Source organism: Macaca nemestrina, chromosome 7 (assembly GCF_043159975.1).
Source record: "Macaca nemestrina isolate mMacNem1 chromosome 7, mMacNem.hap1, whole genome shotgun sequence".
In the NCBI taxonomy this organism is placed as follows: Eukaryota; Metazoa; Chordata; class Mammalia; order Primates; family Cercopithecidae; genus Macaca; species Macaca nemestrina.
The window spans coordinates 27,150,271-27,173,861 of NC_092131.1; the positions used below are offsets into that span (position 1 = coordinate 27,150,271).

The following is a 23,591-nucleotide window of genomic DNA, read 5'->3' on the forward strand; positions in this document are numbered from 1 at the left end:
GTGGTGGCACGATCTTGGCTGACTGTAATCTCCGCCACCTGGGTTCAAGCAATTCTCCTGCCTCAGCCTCCCAAGTAGCTGGGACTACAGGCGTGCGCCACCACGCCTGACTAATTTTTGTATTATTAGTAGAGAAGGAGTTTCACCGTATTGGCCAGGCTGGTTTCGAACGCCTGACCTTGCAATCCGCCCGCCTCGGCCTCCCAAAGCGCTGGAATTACAGGCGTGAGCCACTGCACCCAGGCTATAATTGTTTTTAACAACCAATTGAGAAAGAATAGTTTTAAAAAAATTATACCCACGATTAGAGTCAAATCATAATTTTTTAAGAAATATGTTTTATTCTTATTTTCTTTTGCTTATAGATATTTCATTACAGTGATTTTGTTTCTCATATGTTTTCTGTTATGAATTGAAATCCAGCCTAGGTCAACAGGGATTGAAATTAAACTACATTGGCTAAATATTCCTAGGACCAGAATTAAATTAATGATATGCCTACGGATGCTGATACACAGATCTGTGCAGATGTCAACTGTGATTGAATGTGAAATCAACATTCATGTCTTTAGTCAGTAAATGGGCAATGGAAAGTTATGATTCATTATTCTTTAGTTAACTGTAAATATCTCTGAGCCCTCCCTCTTTCACCTCTTGTGTAATGGGCCTAAAATTTATAATACTTCTATTGGATGAACCTCATTTTAGAGATAAAGATTTTCAATATTTCCAGTAATATATTCAGTTGGCAACAGACCAGTATTGATTGGGTGGGGAGTTTAAATATTTAAAGTTTATATTTTTCCTCTTCCAAAATATTGAGGAGAAAGACTGTGTGTGTGTGTGTGTGTGTGTGTGTGTGTGTGTGTGTGTGTGTATTTTGAAATATATTCTGGAAAATTCAGAAACGTTAAATATATTATGTGAATTCTTAGATTTTCTTGTTTCTTCATCTTATAGATTATTTGTATAGCAAAGCTGTTCTTCCTTAAACTTGAATCATGAGCACACTTAGGGAGATGAGTAAGGTAAAGCTCCTTGTGCTAAAATAGATTTGATTTGAGCTTTTAGGTTACTAAGTAGCTTTCATTAAATTCAAAGCATATCTTTGCTGTGTTTGGTTTTTTAAGCCTTATATTAGAACTACCTTAAAACAAATGCAGATGGAAACTGTACATTTTAACTATTTATTGTTACAGATACGGATTTCTGGGAGGGTGTTTCTGCTTTGATGGTGTATTGTAATGAGTACTATCTGTCTTTTCTATAATGTTGCATACAAAATGGTAATAATGCCTGCCTATTCCCTCCCTCCTCTGCCAAAAGAAGTCCGCAACCTAACAGGGTTGGATACAGGGTTGAATCTGTGAGTATGTTACCTTATGTGGCAAAAGGAATTTTATAGCTGGAAAAAATTAAGGTTCTAGAGACAAGATTATCCTGTATTATCTGGGGCACAATGTAATCACATGGTCCTTAAAAGTGAAAGAGGGAAGCAGAGAAGGATTCAATATGAGAAAGACTCAACTGCAGATTGCTTATTGAAGATGGAAGAGGGGGACCATGAACCAAGGGATATGAGCAGCCTCTAGATCCTGGAAAAGACAAGGAAATGCATTCTTCCCCAGAGCCTCCAGAAAGGAAGGTAGCCTTGCTAACAGTTGATTTAGCCCAGTAAGACCTGTATTGAACATTTAACGTACGGAACTGTAACATAATAAATTTGCATCGTTTTAAGGCGCTAAGTTTGTGGGAATTTGTTACAGCATCTATGGAAAACTAATATACCAATAAAATAGTGAAATTAGAGATCTGTAATAGGTTCTCTGCTACTTGATTCCCTGTATATCAAGAAATTTTCCAACCTGCTTGACCCTCTTTGGAAATGTGCATCCATTTTTGGACATTTGTCAGAAAATTAGGAATATTCATAAATTACTTTCACTCTATTAACCTTGGCATATACTGAGATAGTTCTTGAAATGTGTGAAATATGGTATTTTCAAAATGAGTATGATTTCCTTATGCCTATGTATACATATTTGATATTCTTCAAATATGCTATGAAAATTCAAAGAAGTTACATGGATTATGAGTGAACCTGAAATGCAGACAGTCCATATTGGCTTAGGCTGTTGTAAGGCCCTTGATCTTATGTAGTCATATTTTCAAATTTTATCCTTTTATTTTGACTTGTACTATAGTGTTAACATGGACATAGATGGAAATCTAAAAATAAAAACCAGGAAAAAAAATTAAGAAACAGAGAAATAGTGTCCTAGGCACCAAGAAAGAGTTGTTTTGGTTTATCACTTTATTTAGCTCTCAGTTTTCTGACATCTGGGAGGAATATCTGTTAGGTAACATGGTTCTTATTATCTTAAATGGAGCACAGAAACTGCTTGGGAGAAGCAAACTTATTTTGAAAACTAAATTCAAGAGGAATCTATTATATAGATCTTTCTGTAAGCAATGTAATGTGTAATGAATAATGTTTTCAGTCACTGTTTTTTTTTTTTTTTTTTTTTTGAGATGGGGTCTTGCTGTGTCACCAGGCTGGAGTGCAGTGGTGCGATCTTGCTTACTGCAACCTCTGCCTCCTGGAATCAAGCGATTCTCCTGCCTCAGCTTCCCAAGTAGCTGGGATTGCAGGTGTGTACCACCACACCCAGCTAAGTTTTGTATTTTTAGTAGAGATGGGGTTTTACCATGTTGGCCAGGTTGGTCTTGATCTCTTGACCTTGTGATCCGCCCACCTTGACCTCCCAAAGTGCTGGGATTACAGGCGTGAGCCACTGCACCTGGCTCTCAGTTATTGTTTTAAACCGTAATAACATCTAACATTTATTGCTATGTGCCAGACACTGTTTAAGTGCTTTAAGTTATTTATAATTTTATTTAATTTTCAGGTAGGTACTATCATCCAGCTTAAAAAAAAAGGGTGTCATTTCTTAGCAATAATACAAAGTAGCTAGTGACATATTATGACTTTTGTGGATCCTAAAGACTTTCGCTTTTGTGGGCCCCTTCCCCCCTTAAAAAAATTAAACTTTTGATTATGTTAGTATGAAGACACAAATAATGCAGGCTAGTTTTATTATTCTATATTCATTATTATATTCTTTTTTCTTGTTTTAAAATACATTAAAACATTTTCATGTTGGCCATCGATACTGTGTCTACTAGAGTTGTTGTCCTTTGTAATGGTGTAGGTTACGCTCTAAGAGTATATGGAGGATCTAACTTCACAGAGTATGGGTGAGGAAGATGTTGAAGTCAGGGTTTCCTTAGAAAGTGATGCCTGACCTTAGCCAGGTAAGGGTGATGAGCATAGCCATTCCAACAGAGGGAACAGCATTTATGAAGGGTTGAAGTGGGAAAGAACTTGGCTGAAACATGAAATAAGGAAATTAAAGTGCAAACGAAAAGGTTGTGACTGCACTTAGTAAATTTAATAAAATTATCTCTGTCCTCTAACAGACTGAATTTTCATATGCCTAGTCTACCTTTAGTAGGTTCTAAACTTCAATTTATGATTGAATTTTAAGTATTTGAAGTTTAATTATTCTTTATTATTGATTACACTGGGGTCCAGAATGGTTTACATACTAGATGTAGTTGCTGAAAATAAACATATGCATGTCATGAAATATAAAATGGAAATATTTAAAAATACAAGACACCAACATATTCTATGTGAAACTCACATATGCCTTATAACCATGAAATTTCCATTTGAATCTTTAGGGAATTTTTAAAAAATTTATCAGTTTGAGAGTTTTCCTGAAAGCATTTAAAATCTCTCTTATATTTATGATTTGAAAGATTACATTCTCCCATTTCCTTGTCCGCTACAACTGGTAACTTTACAAAGTTTTTCTTAACTGTTTGTCATGTATTCATTCCTCTCTTTCTGTTTAGACCACCTGTGTTAGTCTGGGTTCTCCAGAAACAGTAGCAATAGGGTGTGTTTCTATACACAGACACACAAATACACATACACACACATACACACACGACCCATGTAGTTATGAAGACTGAGAAGTCCCAAGATCTGTAGTCCACAGGCCAGAGACCCAAGAGCACCTATGGTATAGTTCCAGTCTTAGTCCAGTGCTATAAGAACCAAGACAGGTTATGGTGTAAGTTCTAGTCTGAGTTCAAGCTTAAGGCAAGAGAGAATTGATGTCCTAGTTTGAAGATGTTCATGCAGAGGGAGAGTGATTTTTGTTCAGTGTTTTTGCTCTGTTGGGACCTTCAGTGGATTAGATGAGGCCCACTCATATTGTGGAGGCAATATGCTTTTCTTTCAGTCTACTGATTCAAATGTTAATATAATTTAGAAACACCCTCACGGACATATTCAAAATAATATTTAACCAAATATCTGGGCACCTTGTGGCCCATTCAAGTTGACATATAAAATTAACATTTATACCAACTTTGTCTTATTTAGCTCTTTATTGCTTCATACCTACAAGGATTATAGAAACATCTTACTTGCATGATCTTCCTAACCTGTGATCTGTGTCTTCTGCTGGACTTGTCCTCACCTATATGCCTGCTAAAGCCCAACACAGATAATTTTTCCAAGCAGGAACACTCTGGTGTGTGTTTCAAGGTCACACTGTGCCCTGGGGGCTCCAGCTATTTGTTTCTGCATTCATTAATCTGCTCTTTAATAAAGCATTTGGTAAGAGTGACATCTTACAGAAATAACCTCAAATACTCTCAAATTAATACAAAAAAGTAAATCACCAATTTTGGTTTTGTAATAAATTACTGACAACACACCCACAATTGACCTCTACCTAACAGGTTTTATTGGAGAAACCACACACACACACTCACACACACACTCACACACTCAACTGCTCTAATCAGTTTTGCCAGATGAATCTTCATTAAACACAGCTTTGATTCCATGACTCTCCAGCTTAGAAACCTTAGTGGTTTTCCCACTGCTAAACAAATAAAGTTCAATTTTGTTACAAAAGCCCTACCATTTTTTTCCCTCTTCTCTTTCTATATAAACTCTAGCCCTTTTTTATCATGTTTGCTAGTGCAGTTTTTTTGTTTTGTTTTGTTTTACCACTCCATTGCAATTAAAACTTTCAGGTAGGGTTCCGTGACATTTGCCACTTATTGCTGTTTCCTCTGGTTATCTGCATATATGTTATTTAATACTAGGTTTTAATCTCTTGTTTCCTCATTGCATCTGGTACCATGTTTTATGTTTAACAGAAGATAAACGTATTTAATGGATGTTTGTGTGTGGGAGCAGGTGGATAGATGGGTGGATGGATAAATGGATGGTACAGATTTCCCTCCTACCTCTTTTTTTCCATTTTTATGGTATCTTCAACAGAAGCTATACGGCCCTGTAATTTCTAACCAGGTCTATTCTATCAACCAAAAAGAAAACACTCAACACTTAGGTCTGTTGTATCAACCAAAAAGAAAACATATATCCTTATTGATTTATTCTTATTTCTGTTTCTTCAAAACACAGGAGCAAATATGAAGAATTGAATAACTCCAAATTATCACCAAACTAGTCTGATAATGTTTTTTATTAGCTTAGCTGTTTTCAATGTATTTTTTGAAACTAGTATACTTGGCAACAAAGAATCTTTTCCCTTTTTATCTGTCCAGTGTAAAGCCCTTGAAGTTCTCCCTCATAGTATTTGGAGAGGTTTTGATGTGCATGCTCTCCTTCCTGGATCAGATAAACAGTTTCATTGTATCAACCGTGAGAGATTATAGATTTGCTTTTTTTTTTTTTCCCCTGTTGAGACTACTGACCCTATTGTTCCAATATTTAAAAGTAATTTTTTATTTTGACAAGGTCACTACCCACAGTCCTATATAAGTGACATTAGATCTTAATGTTCAGCTGCTTACTCTCATTCCTTGAGATGACCATTAGGGAAATGAAGGAACCTAACATTTCTTGAGGGTTTGGTAATGTGGGGGTTTTAAATGTATTATCTTATGTAACTCTTAAAATAACCTTGTGAGATTATTAATCCCGTTTAACAGTTGAGGTAGCTTAGGCTGGGAGGGAAGTGGGGGCAGGTTACTTCTCCAGGATTGATAGGGAGTTACAGATGGGAGCAGAGTTTGTGAAACTCGATTTTTTGTTTGTACTACTATATAACATATCAAAATAAACCAGCAATACTCTGTCAACCTCAATGAGCCTTTTAAATTGAAACCAACCTGGCTTTCCTCGCTTTCTTGGGATCTCTTCCCTGAACTTTTAAAGAGATCAAGTTTTTTTGTTAAGAATGTTTGAAAGAAAATGGAATTGTCAAAATTTCAAAGTCTTTAGGCTGTCTTAATGACTATACCATTAGAAATTCTTATCCAGAAACAGTAGTTTTACTGTTAGATATTAACTCCTTCGTTGTGATAGCTATAATATTTCTAAAATTTTCTTTCACATTATTTTAGTATGTGATAACCTATAAGTTTTTGAATAGCTCACAGGAACATCAAGCCTCAAGGCCCAATTAATGGATTTAATTCTAATATTATTGTATACAACCTTTCTCTACCATAAAGAGGAAACTAAGATCAAACCTTTCCTTTCTTGGGCCTCCACCATGAAAGTGAGAACTACATTCTAATCAGTCATTCAAGACCACACCTTTTTATTGTTTTTGAAATTCACAGTGATTAATGGATACTATAGTTTTCAAGAGCACAAATTAGTTTTTGTAGTCATCTACATAAATTCCACAAAACAACTCTTTCCAAGAACTGCTGTGTCTGACTAACTTATACTTTTGTGGTCATGAAATATTTGTCTCTCTGCAAAGCTTTCAAAGTTCACTGGGGCCAGAAGAGGTGTACATATAATATATGATCCACAGTTTCTTCCTCCTTTTCGCTGTTAAAACAGTCATGTCTCCAGCTAGAAGTTCAGCTGGGTCTGTCAATGGTACAGCAGTTGCCCTTACGTTAAACATTTCTCTTTACCCTCTTCCATTCTGAGTATAAAATGACCCAATATAACTTAACTAAGACGCACTTTCAATCTTGAGAAAAGAGATATAAATTACAGTTGGGAGGATGTAGCTAAGGTGTAAGAATGCATACTTTGAAACTATGAGGTTAATAGACACTAAAATGTTTATGGCAGTTGGAAGGATTCCTTTCCTAAAAGATATTTAGAAGGGGAGACCTCTATATAGTAGGATTTCGTTGCAATGAAATGCCAATGATTATGAACAAATATAGAAATTCATTTTCTTATTTTTTCTTAAGGTGCAATTGTAAGCTCATATTGAAATAAGAGACTGCGCTTATTTTCCAAGCCTGCTGTGACTATGGCTATTCAACGTGTACATTCTAAAGAGGTATATATCTAAGTAATACCATCTCTTATTCTTCCACAGAGGCCAGTGAGGCCTCTGTTGGGTACTAGTTAATATTTCTATCTTTGTTCATGCTGAGATTAGCTTGACAGTTCAAGGAAGAGAAAATGGCTGCAGTATGTACTGTGTCTTCTGAGATATTCCCTAAACACACCAGTTCTCATAAATATTGCACCAAATGTGTTTATCATAATGGTGTTTGTTAAGGGAGGAAAGGAGAAGTAAATGTAATTTCAATTAAATACCTATCTTCAAGCAAATATTCTTCATGCAAAATTTGGTGATACCTACCCCTGCAAGAATGTCCATAACTAAAAAATCAAAAAGAAAATAGATGTTGGCACGGATGTGATGAAAAGAGAACACTTTTATACTGCTGGTGGGAATGTAAACTAGTACAACCACAATAAAAAACAATATGGATATTCCTTAAAGAAGTAGAAGTAGATCTGCCATTTGATCTAGCAGTCTCACTACTGGGCGTCTACCCAGAGGGAATTTATGAAAATTATGAAATTATATGAAAAAGACTTTTGCACATGCATGTTTATAGCAGCACAATTTGCAATTGCAAAACTATAGAACTAGCCCAAATACCCACCAATCAACGAGTGGATAAGGAAAATGTGGTAAGTATGTGAGTGTGTGTGTGTATATATATACACACACATATATATATACCATAGAATACCCACCAATCAACAAGTGGATAAGGAAAATGTGGTATGTGTATGCGTGTGGTATATATATGGTGTGTATATATGGTGTATATATATGGTGTGTGTATATACATACCATATATATGGTGTGTATATATATGGTGTATATACATATATATGTAAATAATATATATACACACCATAGAATACTAATCAACCATAAAAAGCAGTGAAATAATGGCATTCACAGCAACCCTGGATGGTGTTGGAGACCATTATTCTAAGTGAAGTAACTCAGGAATGGAAAAGCAAACATCGTATGTTCTCACTTGTAAGTGGGAGCCAAACTATGAGGACACAAAGGCATAAGAATGATACAGTGGACTTTGGGGACTTGGGGGAAAGCGTGGGAAGGGGTGAGGGATGAAAGACTAAACACTGGGTACACACACACACCGGCCCAGCCTGGGACTAGGGCAGAACTTGCTGTTCCCACTGAAAGGGCAGCAAAAGGAGATTCTGATTGCCTCAGTGATGTGTTTAACCAAAAGGGCTCAGCGTGAACCTGCAGATTCTGTGACTCTGCTTTGGCAGCATGGAAGTGACAAAAAAGCTGTTAAAAGAGGAAAAATATAGCTATTTAATATGTGGTTACATCTAGTTAGAAAATGCAACTTTGGTCTAGTATATTTATAATGTTCTGCCTATATAGTTATTACTGCTACACATGATCACTTTTTTGGTTCTTCTCTTAATCCAGACAGAGACATAATCTATTAAGAGAGAATAAAAAAGTTTTGGCTGAAATACATGAACAATAAGAACCAATAAATAAGAGTTTGGAATATCTTTCAACCTCTCAGGTTCAAATTCAACAAAAACGCTTTTTACACAGAGCCCATAGCAATGTATACCCTTTTCCTCCTCCTTTTGGAATTTGTGGAGCAAACATTTAAAATGTACTTTTTTTTTTTTTCCTTTTTCAACTTTTGGTTCAGGGGTTACATGTGCAGATTTGTTACATGACTAAATAGCGTGTCACTGGAGTTTAATATACAAATGATTTCGTTATCATGGTAGTGAACAGGGTATTCAATAGTTAGTTTTTCCATCCTCACCCCTCTCCCATCCTCCACCCTCAGGTAGGCCCCAGTGTCTACTGTTGCCCATCTTTGTGTCCATGTGTACTCATGTTCAGATCTCACTAATAAATGGGAACTTGTAATATTTGGTTTTCTGTTCCTGCATTAATTATCTTAGGATAATTTAGGATTACAGCCTGTAGCTGCATACATGTTGCTGCAAAGGACATGATTTCATTCCTTTTTATGTCTGTATAGTATTCCATGGTGTTTACATGTCACTTTTTTTTTTTTTTGTATCTAGTCCACCAATGATGTGTATCTAGCTTGATTCCATGTCTACTATTGTAAATAGTGCTGCAGTGAACATACATATGCATGTGTCTTTTGGTAGAATAATTTATATTCCTTTGGGTATGTATCCAGTAATGGGATTGCTGTGTTGAATGGCAGTTTTATTTTAAGTTTTTTTAGAAATTGCCTGCTTACCACAGTGGCTAAACTAATTGACATTCCCACCAGCAGTGTGTAAGCATTCCCTTTTCTCTGCAACCATGCCAACATCTGTTATTTTTCGATTTTTTAATAGACATTCTGACTGGTGTGAGATGGTATTTAATTGTGGTTTTGATTTGCATTTCTTTAATGATTGGTGATGTTGAACATTTTTTCATATGCTTGTTGGCTGCATGTCTTGAGAAGTATCTGTTCATGTCCTTTGCCCATTTTTAATGGGGTTATTTTTGCTTGTTGATTTGTTTACGTTCCTTACAGATTGTGGATATTGGACCTTTGTTGAATGCATAATTTACAAATATTTTCTTTTATTCTGTAGGTTGTCTGTTTGTTGATAGCTTCTTTTGCTGTGCACAAGCTCTTTAATTAGGTCCCACTTGTCAATTTTTGTTTTCATTGCAATTGCTTTTGGAGACTTACTCATGCACTCTTTGCCTTGGTTATTTGGGCTCTTTTTTGGTTTCATATTTTCTGGCAAAATATTACAGTAAGATTTGGCCTCTCCACTTCTGTAACTCCCTCGGACTTCTGGAGTGAGGTGACATGGATATCTGTGCTTCCCCTGAGGCTTCTAAATGCAAAATTTTAAAATTTATTACTTTTTTTTACTTTATTGTAAATTGATCTTTCTTTCACGTTAAAGTAAGATACTCCACTACTTCTTTATGATTCCCCTCCCTGCTAGGTCGAATTGTAACCTTATTTTTGTTTAAGTCCTGGTATAAGGTCGATGTTAGACAAGGCATACCTGTTGTTTGGCCTCAGGTACATTTCTCTGTGTAAAGCAATCAGAACTCTTTCACAGTGGTATTTTACTTCCCTTTCACTTTCCATGCCTCCATAACCATGCTCAGGTGACTAATCATCTTATTTCTTTTCCACAGCTCTAATTCCACCCAAATACCTAGTTTATTTTTCGTTAGCAATTTGTATGCAATCTTTTTTCAGGTCCGTTTTCTACCAGGAGCACCTGGAAATGTCTGCCTCTGCCACTGCCTTTTAAAATTTCCAGTTCTCAAATATTTTGTTCACCTTCCAGCAACTCACTTCCAAAGTTTATTTTGTAAAATATTAATAATTATGTACTCATTCAACTATATTCTCTTTCTTTTAAAATTCTTTTTCCTTGAAATATTCACTTATATTATTAGCTAGGCAGAAGTATTAAATGAGATCCATGAGTATATAATGCACATTTGATTGGATGACTTACATTTTTCTCCTTAAGTTCAGTTTGTGCTGACTCAAGCACTTGTCTTGCACAGGCAACCCATAGGCAAGCTAAAAGCAACTTATTTTCAAAGACTACCTGTTAGTGTCTTTGGAGTGTGTGACATTCCATTGAATTCCATATATGAAAGATGACAATATTTGATTTTAGATAATTTAAAATGTTAATTCAGATAAAAGACAAGAATGTACACAAATATTTACATATAAAGTTATGAAAAGGGGTGTATAGATGTGGGTGCATGTTTTTCAAAAGGGAGGGGTTGTTGATGAAGTAGCTCTTGTTGGTTCTACATTTCTTTTCTGATGTAGGTTTGGTGCTTTCAAAGAAGCAACCACTTAAGGGATCTTGCCTTCTGTCTTTTATGACTAGGAAATGCTATAAATACTCTGAGGGAATATAAATTGCAGGTTACGGGATCACTCATAAAGAAAAGTTTTTCTTCATGCTTTTTGTTAATAGGAATTTTCCCTATTAATACAACGTTATAAGCTCCTGAAGCCTTGGCTAAATCAGGCACATCATGGCCGTCATGGTCATCAGAGATAGGAGATGTCTGTTGTTTCTTCATCACAAAGGAAGGTAACAAGTACCTCTGTTTTGGGGGATTTGGATATTGGGAAGGAAAGGGTGAGACATATTCTGGTTGCCTACCAAAAGGATCTTATAGAGGTTACTTATTTGTTTTTATAGATAGTACCTTATACTACTTGTTCCGTTTTCTTATTCAAGGTAAAGGAATGTAATGATTGAATGGTTAGAGCATTTACTGGGGAAGATGTGGTTTTGGGAAACAAAGCATTTTCAGATCTCATTTGCTCGATTGGTAGTTTCTGAAAGATCTACCAATGTAGCTGAAAAATACCAAAGCCTGATTATTCCATATAAATTAATTAGTTAGAATTAATATCATTTAAGAGTTTGAGATCTTTTCTACTGCATACTTTCTCCGGAGGGGATTTTTCTTTCAGGATTTTAACTTTGTGAATTACATTCTTCTCTAATCAGCATGAACTTCCTCTTGTACCAAAATTCTAGCATATTATAATTCTTGGAGTCAGATAACTTTTCCTGCTTGGATATTAAATTTTCATCAATTGTGGGTCATTCTTGTTGTGGATAACATGAAATAGAGGGCATTTGTGTTCTGGAATAGTTAATAGAGGTAAAGGCAGAGTAAATTATCTGTAGGAAAAAAACATTGGGGGCCAGGCGTGGTGCCTCACCTCTGCAATCCCAGCACTGTGGGAGGGTGAGGCGGGCAGATCACTTGAGGTCAGGAATTCAAGACCAGCCTGGCCAACATGGTGAAACCCTGTCTCTACTAAAACTACAAAAATTAGCTGGGCGTGGTGGTGGGCACCTGTAATCCCAGCTACTTCAGAGGCTAAGGCACGAGAATCACTTGAACCTGGGAGGTGAAGGTTGCAGTGAGCTGAGATTGTGCCACTGTACTCCAGCCTGGGTGACAGAGCGAGACTCAGTGTCAAAAAAAAAAAAAAAAAAAATTGGGAAAATAAGAATGACAAAGCGTAAACCTAAACTTGAGAATGGAATTCCAGTTGCCAATAGAGGAGAAAAACAGAGAAATAAAACAACCTTGATGTGTGATAGGGGCAGATGGAGGTTTTCCTTATTCTTTCCAAACACCGACATACATATATATAGTAGGTGCCCAATAGATAGTTGTTTAGTTAAGTAATGAGTGAATGAACAAAGGAGCAAACAACAAGGAGAGGAGGCTAGAATATACAGTCAGAAGTAGCATAGGAACTATCCTGAAAAAGAAAAAATACATTATGCCTCTCATATATTTTTGTAATAGTAAGGTAAAACACATTTATAAACATCTTACTGAAATTTCAAGAAGAGTGTCTGAGCTTTCAGTTGAACACTAGACGGTATATGGAAATCAGTAGTAAGTCCTACTGTCAACCCCAGATGTGTAAATTATTATTGGATATCTTTTTCTAGTATGTGTCTTTATTGTTAAGGTAAACATAGAATAATTTAAAAGTTTTTCAGAGGTTAATTCCAGATTTTTACCTTTTCTTTTCCCATAGAGTCTTGAATTTCACAAATAAAATTTGGTCTTCTCTGTTTTGTTTGTTTTGGGAACCTGTCATCAGTGGTTAGGGGTGATGAAAAAGGAAGTAATTTACTTAACACAATTCCAGATCGGCTGTTCTTAGAGTGTATATATTTGGATAAATTATTTATTATTATTATTAAGTATTGAACTGATTGAGGACTGAGATGATTTTATTCAATGTCTTAAGTGTCCTTTATTCCATAACACACCACAAATGTTGGGTGGATAAACAGATGGATGAATGAATTATTCTTCAGCATTCCAAATTTTAAAGTAGACTTTGGGTCCAGTAATACCAAATGAACAAAAATGTTAGTAAATAGCCACCCTGTTTAATTGTGAGCACATGGTTCCTGAGACTTAAAGGTCATGAGGAGGCCAAATATTTGAAAGCAATAGCATACCACAGAACCAGTCACAGTACCCAATCTCCATAAGGCTTGTCTGGTTCATTATGGTACTCAATTATTAAATGAGGATAACGGTTTTACTCTTTTAACTGTTCTGTTTCTACAAGCTAACTTCAACCCCTCTGGGTTCTGTTTTATGATGATGGATGATTGTGTTCCATTCTGTGTAAGTTACTATTTGCTAAAACTTCCCAGAACACTGTGTAAGGTTTCAGCAATAGCTTCCAGTTAGCTCTTCATCTGTTCTCAAGTGACCTGGCAATCGTGCCCTTCTCTGTGAAGTGGGCTTTGTATGGTCTCCCATTGCCTCAGCCAATTAAGACCTTAAAATTAGGCTTTGAGGAACCCTGCTCATGCTTCCAGGAACATAATAGCACCACTTTTCATTGAAGGAGATGAGAAGTGTTTAAGTTTGGCCAATGAACAAAGCAAGGATAAAAACAAGTGCTAAAATCATAATTAGCCCTGAATATTTTAATGCAAAAAGGGTATCACTTTTTGGACACTATTCCACCATTATGCTAGATTTCCCTCCATAATTTATGGCTCAAAGTTTTCACTTCTTATAGAGCCAATTAAGTTTATGTAGTAAGACATTTTGAAAAGGGTACTACACCGTTATTTTTGAGGCAAATAACTTTACTACCCTAGGTTTAAGCAATGATTAAAACATTTCTGTGGTCTCCAGCCTGAATACTATTCTAGAATGTGAGTTCTTTAAAGGATCTTTCTTTGATTTGGGTGAAAGCGATGAGCAGGTTGGACAGTGAAGTATGACGCGTTTATAGGTTTCATACATACTTCAAAGTTATTGTTATCAAATAGTGATTACTTTAATGTCTAGTGGTAGTAGTTTGACTCATTTCACCTTTAAGGATTCTGGCATTTTTGTATTACGTGGGGGCTGTCTTTTGCTCACTCTACCATTCTAGATTGGCAGTACTCTTAGTAATGTTTAAAAGATAAAGAGTAACGTCTGCTGCCAGATGACAGAATGCTGTCCTCCTCCTCCTCCTCCTTGACTTCTTCATCATCCCTGTTTGCTTGATTGTCAATTGGGTATCAGATAAGAATGACAAGATTGATATTCCTGTTTCAGTGACAAAAGAATTTGTAAAGGAAAAAGTTTAAGGAGAAGCTTATATATGAACATTCTGTTTTATAACTGTTAAATGCTTCAGTAAACTTAGTTTTTCTTTTCTCAGTTGAAAATGGCAAAATATATTATTGATACATGCTACATTTATATATAATATGTATTTATATCTGTGTGTCTGTAATATATAAATATGTATACATATATCACGTATACATATGTTAGTGTATATGTGTATGGATTTTACACATTAAGGAACAGAGATGATTTTGTATAATCGTATGTTGATTGCATTCTTAGAATGGTGTCTCACAGTATTTAACCAGTCTCTGGAGTCACCACAGTGTTCAGGAACCAGCATCAGAAAATACTTATGATATTTGTGTTGTGTTCTACAGTGGTGATCCTGTTCACAGCATGGCATGACGCTGGGTGTTTCTCAGTAGTGACACTATGAATAATTTGAACTGAACATCCTTGATTTTTCAGGCCACCCCTACACACTGAAGGACATTTGGCTATCCTCGGCTCCAAAGGATAAAATGGATATTAGTGTCCATGCTCTGAAACAAGAAAAATACCCTCTTACATTTCTTTTAGAGAACTACTAAATGCCTTTCTCACAGCATCAAAAACATTTTAATGCATTTATTTGTTTTATTGTTTATATCCTTCCATAAAACTATAAACCGCATGATAGCAGTAGCCTTGTCTTAAATATATAGGTGTTCCATGACTAGCACAGTATGTGACCCATTATCATTTAATTTAATTCATGTTTATTCATCAGACAAAATGTAATACTAACTTAAACACTTACCTAATTATCTATGCTTATCACTTTCCTCAAACAATTGTTAAACAACGTTTTGAAATCACTGAAACAGAGATATCATATCATGAGCTTTATCCACTTATTCATGAATTCACCTGCTTATTTATTTATATACTGACTTGTTCTATAACAGATTTATGCAGTTGATTTTATTTAAAATGTATAAAATTATGGAGCCGTGCCATATAAAAGAAATATAACAAGGCAAACACGAGCTACATGTGTAATTTAAAATTTTCTGGTAATAAAATACTACTAAAAAGGTAAAAAGAAAGTGAAATTAATTTTAATCATGTATTTATGTAACCCAATTATATCCTAAATATGATCACTTCAACATATAATCAATATAAAAAATTATTGACTTATTTAACAGTTTATTTTTCAACTGAGATGCCAAAATCTGGCATGTATTTTACCCTTAGAGCACACCTGAATTCCAACCAGCCACATTTCAAATGTTTAATAGTCATATGTGGCTCATGGCTAACATATTGAACAGCATAGCCCTAGAGGATCATCTATACTGGCCATTTTTTGGTCTTATTCTTTTTATAAGATAATCATCTGTAGTGTGATTACCAGGGTTGTTGAGATCTCTTTGGGAAGTCCAAGATGATAAATGTAACCCGAAGCTCATATATTCTAATATTAATCCTATTTATGAGAACATCTTTTATATGTAAAAATCATTTAAGGGATCTTACAATATAGACAATTTATAGCCATAATACCAATATGTAAGAAGAGAAATTAAAGCTATATAGAAATTATTTCATAGATTCTTTGAATTCTTAAATTTTCTATATACCTTTTTAAAAAGGTGGGGAATAACACAATTATGCACCTGGGTAGCAGATAAAGATAACGAGCAAATTAGAAAGATGAACAATTCAAGGCCATTTGTTTACCTTCATACTTAAGTTTTCTCTGTGTTGTATGGATTGTGGGAGAGAATTTGGATGGTTGTTGAATTTAGAGTTTATTCTTAAATTCATAGTTCAGATTTTTGATTGAGAATATAGAGGTTAGTAAATATTTTGATCAACTCAAGGTTATTTTCCATTCAGGCTAGATTGTCTACATTACTTAGACACTTTGTTTCCGCTGCCTAGACCAAGTTGTCTGGGTCTAGTTTTTTATTTTGAAAAACTTAGCACCTGCTGATGAATTTGGAAGAGCTTTCATTAGCTACACAGGAAGTAAGTGGGAAGAGACCTAATATATTCTGAGTACCTACCATATACCAAGTCTTGCATTACATAATTTCTCAGATAATCTTCCATTTGATGTAGATATTTTTATTCCCGCTTTATTAAGGGGGAAGTTAATACTTACAGAGTTCAAGTAACAAGCCTTGAATCCATAGATAATGAAGAGATTTCTTTGTAGAATGTGACTTGGCTGGGAATGCAGGGAATGACACAGTATTTCCTTGTCCACATGTAATCATGGCCCTTTCCTGTCATTCACCTCTCAGCAGCTTGCAGTATTCATTTTGTGACATTGAACTACTCTCCTTCAACCTTTCAATGGACCATGCACTTAGGGAAACATCCCAACTTTTTACCATGATTTGCAATATCCCTTCTGCCCATTCTCCAGCTCCACCCGTTCTCCCCCTTCAACTTGAGTATTATGTTCTGACACATTTTTTTTTAAAAATTTATTTATTATTATTATACTTTAAGTTGTAGGGTACATGTGCATAACGTGCAGGTTTGTTACATATGTATACTTGTGCCATGTTGGTGTGCTGCACCCATCACCTCGTCATTTACATCAGGTATAAATCCCAATGCAATCCCTCCCCCCTCCCCCCTCCCCATGATAGGCCCCGGTGTGTGATGTTCCCCTTCCCGAGTCCAAGTGATCTCATTGTTCAGTTCCCACCTATGAGTGAGAACTTGCGGTGTTTGGTTTTCTGTTCTTGTGATAGTTTGCTAAGAATGATGGTTTCCAGCTGCATCCATGTCCCTACAAAGGACACAAACTCATCCCTTTTTATGGCTGCATAGTATTCCATGGTATATATGTGCCACATTTTCTTAATCCAATCTGTCACTGATGGACATTTGGGTTGATTCCAAGTCTTTGCTATTGTGAATAGTGCCGCAATAAACATACGTGTGCATGTGTCTTTATAGCAGCATAATTTATAATCCTTTGGGTATATACCCAGTAATGGGATGGCTGGGTCATATGGTACATCTAGTTCTAGATCCTTGAGGAATCGCCATACTGTTTTCCATAATGGTTGAACTAGTTTACAATCCCACCAACAGTGTAAAAGTGTTCCTATTTCTCCACATCCTCTCCAGCACCTGTTGTTTCCTGACTTTTGAATGATTGCCATTCTAACTGGTGTGAGATGGTATCTCATTGTGGTTTTGATTTGCATTTCTCTGATGGCCAGTGATGATGAGCATTTTTTCATGTGTCTGTTGGCTGTATGAATGTCTTCTTTTGAGAAATGTCTGTTCATATCCTTTGCCCACTTTTTGATGGGGTTGTTTGTTTTTTTCTTGTAAATTTGTTTGAGTTCTTTGTAGGTTCTGGATATTAGCCCTTTGTCAGATGAGTAGATTGCAAAAATTTTCTCCCATTCTGTAGGTTGCCTGTTCACTCTGATGGTAGTTTCTTTTGCTGTGCAGAAGCTCTTTAGTTTAATTAGATCCCATTTGTTAATTTTGGCTTTTGCTGCTGTTGCTTTTGGTGTTTTAGCCATGAAGTCTTTGCCCATGCCTATGTCCTGAATGGTACTACCTAGGTTTTCCTCTAGGGTTTTTATGGTATTAGGTCTAACATTTAAGTCTCTAATCCATCTTGAATTAATTTTCGTATAAGGAGTAAGGAAAGGATCCAGTTTCAGCTTTCTACTTATGGCTAGCCAATTTTCCCAGCACCATTTATTAAATAGGGAATCCTTTCCCCATTTCTTGTTTCTCTCAGGCTTGTCAAAGATCAGATGGCTGTAGATGTGTGGTATTATTTCTGAGGACTCTGTTCTGTTCCATTGGTCTATATCTCTGTTTTGGTACCAGTACCATGCTGTTTTGGTTACTGTAGCCTTGTAGTATAGTTTGAAGTCAGGTAGCGTGATGCCTCCAGCTTTGTTCTTTTGACTTAGGATTGTCTTGGCAATGCGGGCTCTTTTTTGGTTCCATATGAACTTTAAAGCAGTTTTTTCCAATTCTGTGAAGAAACTCATTGGTAGCTTGATGGGGATGGCATTGAATCTATAAATTACCTTGGGCAGTATGGCCATTTTCACGATATTAATTCTTCCTATCCATGAGCATGGTATGTTCTTCCATTTGTTTGTGTCCTCTTTTATTTCACTGAGCAGTGGTTTGTAGTTCTCCTTGAAGAGGTCCTTTACATCCCTTGTAAGTTGGATTCCTAGGTATTTTATTCTCTTTGAAGCAATTGTGAATGGAAGTTCATTCCTGATTTGGCTCTCTGTTTGTCTGTTCCTGGTGTATAAGAATGCTTGTGATTTTTGCACATTAATTTTGTGTCCTGAGACTTTGCTGAAGTTGCTTATCAGCTTAAGGAGATTTTGGGCTGAGACAATGGGGTTTTCTAAATATCCAATCATGTCATCTGCGAAGAGGGACAATTTGATTTCTTCTTTTCCTAACTGAATACCCTTGATTTCTTTCTCTTGCCTAATTGCCCTAGCCAGAACTTCCAACACTATGTTGAATAGGAGTGGTGAGAGAGGGCATCCCTGTCTTGTGCCAGTTTTCAAAGGGAATTTTTCCAGTTTTTGCCCATTCAGTATGATATTGCCTGTGGGTTTGTCATAAATAGCTCTTATTATTTTGAGGTACGTTCCATCAATACCGAATTTATTGAGCGTTTTTGGGCTTCATCCCTGGGATGCAAGGTTGGTTCAACTCGCAAATCAATAAACATAATCCAGCATATAAACAGAACCAAAGACAAGAACCACATAATTATCTCAATAGATGCAGAAAAGGCTTTTGACAAAATTCAACAGCCCTTCATGTTCTGACACATTTTACGCTGGCCTTATTTTTGTTTCTCTTATATACTGGGGCGATTTCTGCCTCACAAGTGTCACACTAGTTTTTTTGTCCCCACCTCATTTCCCCTGCAGCCCCCACCTCCCTATGCACATGGCTTTGGCTTCCTCCTTTAGGTCTCAGTTGAAATGTCACCTCCTCAGAGGGACCTTATTCCATTACCCAATCTAAGTAGGTCCTTTTCTGTGTTTCCATCTTTGCAACCTATTAATTTACTTCACAGCACTACAATTTTATTTGCATATATATGCTCATGTATTTATTTATATATTGTCCATCTTTCCCATTAGACTGTAAATTCTCTAAAGAACCATATCTGTTACCCTTGCTGTGGTGGTGCATAGTTACTATGTGTTGAAAACAAATACTTGTCTTTTAGTTCCTGGAATGCCATAATTTCTTTCCAACTTGTTCTTCCTAGCTTCATTTTCTCACTTCTCTGTTTCATATGCTAATATTGGCAAATTGTAATAAATATTCATTGGGGTGACTTTTTAGTCCTATGTCCCCTCTTTCTTCTAATGAATTCTGTTTCCTCACCCACATGGATAGCTATAATCAGGCTTAATCTGGCCCAGTACTCATTTTACCACAGGGATTGTTTCAAGAGATGTGATCTAGTCTGGGCCTTTCCTAGTCCCTCTTTGGTAAAAAAATTTCAAAGTCAAAATAGGAAAGATAATCTTTTTAAAGATTTGGTTGTTGCACTGAAACTGATACAGGACAGGTGAGCCCTAAAATTTAGGCTTAGCCCAAAAGGGTTCTTAGCATCCCCTGGGAAGTAATTCTAGGACTAGGTGAGCTGGAGGTGTTAACAGACTTTTATTAAACGGTACTGCTCCTTGTGGTGCAGGGCTAAGTTATAGGCATTGCACCCAGAGTCTAAAGAATGGGCTCTTGGCAACTGTATTTATACTCACTTAAAGGCACTTTCAATTACATGCAAATTAAGGAAAGAGGCAGTAACTTCCGCATTGTTGCCATGGAAAGGGGTGGTAACTTCTGGGTCATTGCTATGGCATTTGTAAACTGTCATTGCACTGGTGGGAGTGTCTTATGCCAATGAGCAATGAGGGCAGCTAAGAATCACTTTCATTGCCATCTGCCAGTTCCTGCTGTTTGCCTCACTTTACCAAATCCTGACAGAGCAACAAGTCCAGAAGACAAGTCCTGCCCATCTCCTTCATCAAAGGGTTATAAAAATTTTCTGTCAGAAACCATATTTCAGGTGAAGAAGAGGAAACTGTCAGTGATAGCAGAGAACTAAGCCAACACTCAGGCAAAAACAAAGACGCGAGGCAAATGAGAGATTTGCTGGTGTTAAGCCCACGTACCCATTTAGCCTGCTTTATGATGGCAACGCTCTTCTTGATCAGATACAGCTTTTCATGCCCTCTTGTTTTGGTTTAAACTGGTTAGACTTGGCTGTCTCCCCTACAGAGTCCTGACAGATTAATGGTCTCAGTCACATCCCTTACTTCACACAGAAGGGACTGTCAGAATCCGTTTTGCTTACCTGTGATAAATTAAAAAATAGTATCACTACAAGATTTTGTGGAACTAAGTTTGTGTAGTTTGGAAATGGTGGCTCTACTTCTGCAGCTACTGTGTATTCTGTATTCCGAATTCTCACCATCCTTTCGGTTTCTGAAAACCTAGAGAGGTAAAATATCTATATATGATATGTGTATAACACACAATAGTTGTAAACTTGTAGACTATATGATTTAATTGCTAAAATTGTTGTCTTTTTATGCCATATATATTTGAGGTCTGTCATTAAAACTAGTTGTTTAAATTTTTCTCTGAATCACCAGTTTGAAAGTAGTATTTAGAAGCAAATGTTACGCAACTTTTGCTGAAAAGATGAAATGTGATGTATATACCTATAATGTGAAATCATCTCTATATTAGAGTTAATGAATTGACATTGATAATTTATACAGACTTTCATTACTACTGAATTGTGTAAGACTTGTTGGTGATATTATTCACACCTCATGTCATTCACACCTTCAACTACATGAAAAAGTAAGTCTCACCATTTTGTCTTTGTTGAGTCATAGGAAAATGAGGATTACCAGCCGTGGCAACATGGAAAAACTTCTTCTCTTCAAAAAACCCAAAACAAATAAAACATATCTACACACACACATATACATACACATACACATACACACACACAAGTTACCTGAGTGTGATGGTGCATGCCTATAGTCAGAGCTACTAGGGAGGCTAAAGTGGGAGAATCCATTGAGCCTGAGAGGTCGAGGCTGCAGTGAGCCATGATTGTGCCACTGCACTCCAGCCTGGGCAATAAAGTTGTCTCAAAAAAAAAAAAAAAAAAAAAAAAAAAAAGAAAAAAAAAGAGGATTATTAGATAGAGGCTCTGGGTATGTGTGAAATGACATACTGAGTTAGATCAGTGATCTATGTGATCTAATATTCTGATTCTGAAAGTGTCACTAAGTAAGTATTTTGGTAGAAGCACAGTCTTTGCATTTTATTTGATCATTTTCTGATATTAAGTGTGTACTCTAAATATCTCAAGTTTTTTTTTTTTTTTTAACCTTTGCACCTTAACAATCTTCTTTAGTTGCTTTTATATTTTCAAAATATATAAACCTTCTTTGGGATGGTGCTCTACCACAAATGCCCCCATTTACCCCTTCTGATGCTCATGGAAGATGTTATTATACTTAGTTTCTTCTGAGTCAGCCACAGCTTCATTATCACTCTGAAAACACTGTTCTAGGTAGTCACTGCCAACTGATTTGAATTGACCCATGAAGAGAAATTCATTTGTTAATCTCTGCAGGAAATTAGTTTTAAATGTTATAGCCTTCTATTAGAACTGAAGAACAACTTTTTCTGAGAGTATTCCAGTATTTTCATATGTTCTTTACAATATTTGATTTCAGTTCTTCTAGGTGCCATGAAAGGGACAACTATATTACTTAAAGTATATGATAGCTGAGTCTCTGCCTTTAAGAGCTAACAACTTGTGTGCACTACCATACCTATTAGATTGGACCATTATTTCTTTCTAAATTAACCTTGCCTTTGCTTAAGATGCTTTGCTTTGCCCCTGTAACTCAATAATGAAATGACAAACAACCCAATTAAAAAATGGATAAAGGTCTGAATAGACAGTTCTCCATAGTAGATGTAAAATGGCTAATGAGCACATGAAAATGAACACATTAGCCGTCAGCGAAATGGAAAGCAAAGCCTCAAAGAGACAGTGCTTTATACTCACCAGGACAGCTGTAATAAAAAAGATAGTAACAACTGCTGGAGAAGATATAGAGACATTGGAACCTGTATACACTTCTGGTGAGAATATGAAATGGTGCAGCTACTTTGGAAAACAGTCTGTCAGTTACTTAAAAAGTTTAGCATAGAGTTACATATAACGTAGAATTATGCCCAAGATAAATGAAAACATTTGCCACGCAAAAACCTGTACACACATATATATAGCAGCCAAATGTTTACAATAGCCTAAAGGAGAAACAACCCAAATGTCCATCAGCTGATGAATGGATAAATAAAACGTGGTATAGTCATACAATGGATTATTATTTAGCAACAAGAAATGCAGTATTAATAAATTTTACTACATGGATGCACCTTGAAAACTTTATGCATATGAAGTCAATCATAAGGGAACACATTATTATATGGTTCTGTTTATATGAAATGTCCTTAACAGTTAAATCTTTAGATACTGATGGTTGTACTATCTATATCATCATTAAAAAATAGTGATTCTGGCTGGTAGATGAAATAAATAACTGCGTGTCTACAAGAGTCAACGTGATGGGTGATATGGGGTTTCTTTTTGGGGTAACAACATGTTTTACAATTGGTTGTGGTGATGGTTGTACACCTCTGTGAATATACCAAAAGCCATTAGATTGTACACTTTAAATGGATAAATTGTATGGTGTGTGAATTTTATCTCAATTAAGTTGTTAAAAACCAGGAGTCTCATTTAATTTCTTTGGTTCACTCTGCATATTTAATTCATTGAATGGTCCTATCAACTTAATAAAATATATTTTGAATCTGTCCCATTCTGTAATCTTGGTTCAAAATCATCATTTGCCCAGACATTAATGCAGTGGCCTGCTAGCTGGTGGTCTCCTTGTTTCCACTCTTATATTCATCCAATTATTTATTTCATCTGCCAGCAAGTGATTATTTTTTACTGGTGATGATACAAAAAGTATT

At 36.0% G+C, this 23,591-nt stretch overlaps 1 protein-coding gene across 14 annotated transcripts in view; it reads left to right on the plus strand.

Annotated features, from left to right (window-relative positions):
- LOC105467643 (centrosomal protein 128) overlaps nt 1-23,591 on the plus strand; it is a 458,395-nt gene that overhangs the window by 200,779 nt on the left and 234,025 nt on the right. The window contains exon 21 of one of the 14 annotated variants that reach the window (XM_071099792.1): nt 7,273-8,115. The exons of the other annotated variants lie outside the window; for them this stretch is intronic. Coding sequence (XP_070955893.1) covers nt 7,273-7,295 — 23 coding nt within the window. The 3' untranslated portion in view covers nt 7,296-8,115. Of the gene's footprint in view, nt 1-7,272; nt 8,116-23,591 lie in introns of those variants that run through there. 14 annotated transcript variants of the gene reach the window in all.